The sequence below is a fragment of the Corvus brachyrhynchos genome, unplaced genomic scaffold (genome assembly GCF_000691975.1).
Source record: "Corvus brachyrhynchos isolate BGI_N302 unplaced genomic scaffold, ASM69197v1 scaffold370, whole genome shotgun sequence".
NCBI classification, from domain to species: Eukaryota; Metazoa; Chordata; class Aves; order Passeriformes; family Corvidae; genus Corvus; species Corvus brachyrhynchos.
In genome coordinates, this window is record NW_008235977.1 from 1,590,464 (window position 1) to 1,595,169 (window position 4,706).

At 41.9% G+C, this 4,706-nt stretch overlaps 1 protein-coding gene across 3 annotated transcripts in view; it reads right to left on the reverse strand.

Moving 5' to 3' along the window:
* LOC103612310 (10 kDa heat shock protein, mitochondrial) overlaps positions 1-4,706 on the reverse strand; it is a 23,459-nt gene that overhangs the window by 15,480 nt on the left and 3,273 nt on the right. The window contains exons 1-4 of one of the 3 annotated variants that reach the window (XM_017728494.1): positions 3,375-3,401; positions 3,050-3,214; positions 1,743-1,832; positions 838-1,194 (exon numbers count right to left, since the gene is read on the reverse strand). In XM_017728494.1, the coding sequence (XP_017583983.1) occupies positions 1,144-1,194; positions 1,743-1,832; positions 3,050-3,214; positions 3,375-3,386 (318 nt within the window). In that variant the 5' untranslated portion in view covers positions 3,387-3,401 and the 3' untranslated portion in view covers positions 838-1,143. Of the gene's footprint in view, positions 1-837; positions 1,195-1,742; positions 1,833-3,049; positions 3,215-3,374; positions 3,402-4,706 lie in introns of those variants that run through there. The other 2 variants (XM_017728500.1, XM_008629940.2) reach the window with 2 other exon arrangements.

A 4,706-nucleotide genomic window follows, 5' to 3' on the forward strand; every position in this document is an offset into this window, starting at 1 on the left:
GTGGCCCTGCCCAGCCTGGCCCGAGCAGGGCCTGGCCGGGCCCGCTGGCCCCCACACGGGGCCTGCAGCCACCTGTCCCAGCGCCGGAAACGAGAGAGAGCTTGGAGGGGGAGTTTGCCTATTCTTAAATGTGGATCACAGAGGTGATCACAACTTTAAGTGGCTTAGAGAATTGTCCATATTCAAACTGGCCAGCTGATAGGTTCTATCAGTTCCCAGAGGAAACTGTAAGCACCCCTTAGCAAGGACGTCCCTTCCGGGACTACGCTTGCTAACCTATGACAGGTGTGTTAAGGATAAAGGAAATATAATTTGTCAAATCAGGTCTCTCCTGAGTTAAGGGAAAGCTGGAGATCTGGGTGCAGTAGTGTGGTAAACGATAAAGAAACTTCATTTCAGACCAGCATCAGCCCCACTTCTGCCTGATTAACTGTTGGGGGGAGATTATTTTCTACTGGCAAAATTCAATGAGAGATAAGCGAGAATAACCGTTAGTTCTTATCTGCTTCGTCCGGGAACTTGATGGTTTTGTTCCAGCACAGATATGACTAACACCAAGCTCCCATCAACTGGTGGGGAAGGCTGTTTGTGGCAGGGTGGTGTGTGTACCTTAACCTTCCCGTGTTTCAGGGTCCTCAGAGAGAAGTTAAAAGAATCCATGCTATCTCAGAAGTCCAAAGTGCAAGAGAGCTGGCTAAAAGTCCTCAGTATGATTGCATCTGTCTGATAACCATTTTAAACTCATTTCATACAAACTTGGGGAAAATAACATTATTACATTACACAATTGAGACTCAGTTTCACTGAGCAACAGCAGAAACTGAGACAGAAGCAGAATAGTTTTATAAGTTTATTGTAAAGACCTTTACAATCTCAGTACAGAGATAAGGATATAAAATGATGATGTTTGGAATAATTAAGGCTGGTTGGTGGTCATCCAAATTTCACTGTTCAATGGAACTCAAGCAAGAGCAACTGATTTCTGACTGTACATATTTTTATTTGTGTTCCATCGTTACAGTGAGATCACAAGTCATTTCAAAGACTCAATGCCTGTTTATTATAAAATAAAGGACATTATTTACATGATGAAAGAAAAATTTCAGCATTTTAGTGGAATGGATGACTGATACTGCAACAGGTTTAGTCCACATATTTCCCAAGAATGTCACCATCTCTAAACAAGTAGTAGTCCTGCAAAGAAAAGAAATGTTAGTTTCTGTCATGTAAATTTTTTTCTTGTTTTGTAAACACTGCCTTTGTTCTGAAGTTAGGGTTATCGCAGTCATTAAGTACAAAATCAAAAGCAAGCTAACCAAGAAGTCAACATGTACAGCTAGTCTTGAAAAAATTCTTTTTGTTCCTAAGATACTCTTTGGAGAGCTATCAAGTTACCACTTCTAGCAGTGGGAAGCACAAGGACTGTTAGAAAGCAATTCTGCAGGCTGTCCCTGTCAAAAGCAAGGATATCCTCAGTAATTTCTAAGCCTTTTTGCATTCCCTCTCATATGTGCTTGACATATGGAACCATTTTGCCCATCCAGCAAAGGTCAGGTCAGAGGTTTCCTTGGTTGCTTCCATTTATGCAGGGGCAGAAGTAGCAGTAGCACAGCTACCAGATGGTGGCTGGATCCAGCTGCTCCCTTTCTTGAATGGTGCTAACACCATGAAGTAATCACAGTATTTATCACTGGTGTTTTGGGAATCATTCTCATTTGCACTCACAAAGTTGGGGAACCTACCTTATCTTCTAGTACAATCTTAGTACCACCATATTCTGGGAGCAAAACCTTTTCACCAACTTTTACACTCACTGGCTGAATCTCGCCATTCTGAAAAAAGAAAGAAATCCTTAGTTTTCCATAATATAAACAGATGTAATAGAATTCCTCCGAACGACAATGACCCATCCACATACAGAAACATTCAGGAAATCACAACTCTGCATTTACTTTTGATGGTAAATACAAGCGTGAGGTCTTTGCTTGACACACTGAATAGGATTTCACTTAAAGAACCATGAAACCCCCTTGTAAAATCAAGGAAGAAAGTCCATTTCCATATTCTATAGCCAAGGATAATTTTTCCAAGTGCCAGTTTAAAAAGTACCTTCCCATGTCTGTAACTCTGATCAACTTGTCACTGTTGCCATCAAATCACTTGTTTAGAAATGCCTGATAAAGTTTAATTAAATTTTTATATTACAAATAAAACATTAACACATTAGTCAAATATTATCGCCCTTTCACAATATAAAGCTCTAAAAATCAGATCCTGACACAAACCAGCACAGGACATATAGAGGGACTCACGGTACAGAAAGGCCAAGGCAGTGTGTCCAAGTTGAAATTTAACCTGTTTTCCAGTATTGCTACTGACTGAACACTGCTCTGGTGGGGAAAGAGCCCTTCTGATGTGGAATTCCCCAGGCACTGGCGTTTTTGTGAACTGTCTTCTTTTATTTCCATGTACATATCCAATGTGCAAAATTACAAACGCTTATTCAACACTTACTTCTTTTGATTGCTGACTTTCTTTAGTCCAACAAGCCTAATCCTTATGGACAATGATATTTTGCACAAGACAAGATAGCCAATACCACATTCTGGGATTCCACCCTTTTCACAAGTCACAGACATTTGGGCATGTAATAATTGTAACATAGAAGTCTGTTGGTCCCTCAAGGTTTTGGCTGAGAAGTGATGGAACAAGGTATCACACAAAACACTGTCTACATATTTAAAATAAACAACACCAACACCTCCCCCCAAAAAAACCCACCATTAAACAAGCAGACAAACCCCACAAAAACCAAACAGCAAACAAAAGAAACCCCACTCCATTTTATAAATGATGAAAGGAATGATGGAATTCATCTCAGGACCCACCTCCTTTTTGAATCTCCACTTCCATTTTCAGCCATCACAGACACCCATTTTTATGAACTATAACCACATCTGCACTGTAACCATCCCACTCCTATGGCAATATCCCAGCTACCACCACACCACTACTAGTTCTACTCAAAGTAATGCTTCAGGGTAATTACCTTTCCTCTGGCTCCAGATCCAACTGCTACTACTGTTGCTTGTAGTACCTTCCCTTGGGATTTTTCTGGTATCATGATTCCTCCTTTGGTTACTGTCTCAGCTGCACATCGCTCAACCAGTACACGATCAAAGAGGGGAAGAAATTTCCTAAATGCTTTTCCTGCCTGTGGAAGTAATTGTACATTGTAACAAGAGAACCATTACAACAAAACTGCAATTAAAGAGTTTAAAAAACCCCAACACATAATGATTTCTCTTTTGAGAGAGATTAATAGTTTAGGAAAACTACTAAGCACTTATTTAATAGTAGCAATCAAATACCACCTCTGATTGCATCAGAAAATCCTGAAGGCACACGCAGATGCTGGGCAATCCTGACAGTTCGGCAGTAGGAAGATGTACTCCAGCTGGGGAATAAACCACCCACAGATGGAGCAGACTCCTCTCTGGAGAGGCCTCCAGGCTTTTAACACCAAACCCTTAGTTGCTATAGCTTGGTGAGCATAATTATTGATTATATGAACTGTATTTATTCAGTTCACAACCAGATCTAATGATGACTAAGGACCCCTTGGGACAGCTGCATTTGTACTTGTGAAGAGGTTTACATTAAAGAAGCACAAGTCTAGCCAGGTGCCCCATTGTCAGTCTTTTTCAGGTGTTTTCAAGCCTTAACCTTTCACAAAAAAATAGGTGAGCCACAGTGCTGTTATTATACCGACTTCTACAAATAGATTCAGACCTTAAGAGAAGGTTTAGGTCAAGCCCCTGAAAACAGGAAGGAAGGCACCCTTCTGGCTCAACTGCTTTGGTATCTGTCTCTGCTTAAGCAGAGTCAAGGTGAGGGGTTTTTGTTGAACTGTTGGGTTTTTTCCCTCTCATTTGGTTTAGGTTTGGGGTTTTTTTGCAACCACTCACTACTACTTGTCTGCATTTCGGAATCAGCAGTTTAATTCCCAGATAAATGCAAGCACGTGCATTTATCCCAACAAGCAGGGGTCAGGAAGAAGGAACTTGCTTTGATTCAGAAGGAAAGCTATGACAACTTGCCAAGTCACGTGGAGACAGTGCTCCACTAGGCAGGTAGGAGCCCCCACTCAGCGAAAGAGCTAGAAGGGCTTGGCATCCGCGTGCCCTTTGCTGGCACTCATCAATATCCACACACACTTGAGACGTGGCAGAAAACAAAGTCACAGGCAGAGCACGAACAGAAGGCAGCACATGAAAGATGCTGCGTCTGACTGCTGTCAGCACCACAGGGATGAAAGATAACCAAGGGAAAAGGCTGCCAGTTGTGCCCGTTTAATTTCTGTGAAGATAACACCACTGATCCTCTTTTTTAAGAGCTGTTCTACATTTATCAGAAACAAAGCTGCCTGATTTATGACCATGAACATTTTACACTAAGTTTTAATTCTGCGCATTATTATCATAAGAATCAAGTATCACTGTAAGAACAAAGGCAACTCAGTCAAATTCTCCTTCTCTATAAAAAATTTTACTAAACTTACAGAAGGAGCGCTCCGGAACGCGGCCTAGGTTTCTTTTCTATCTCCGCAGAGAAACGCCGCGGCCTGTGCGGCCCTGCCCTGCTGCTGCCAAGGGACTGTTCCGTTACTGCGGCGGGAGGGAACCCTGAGCTCGCGTTTCTGGGCA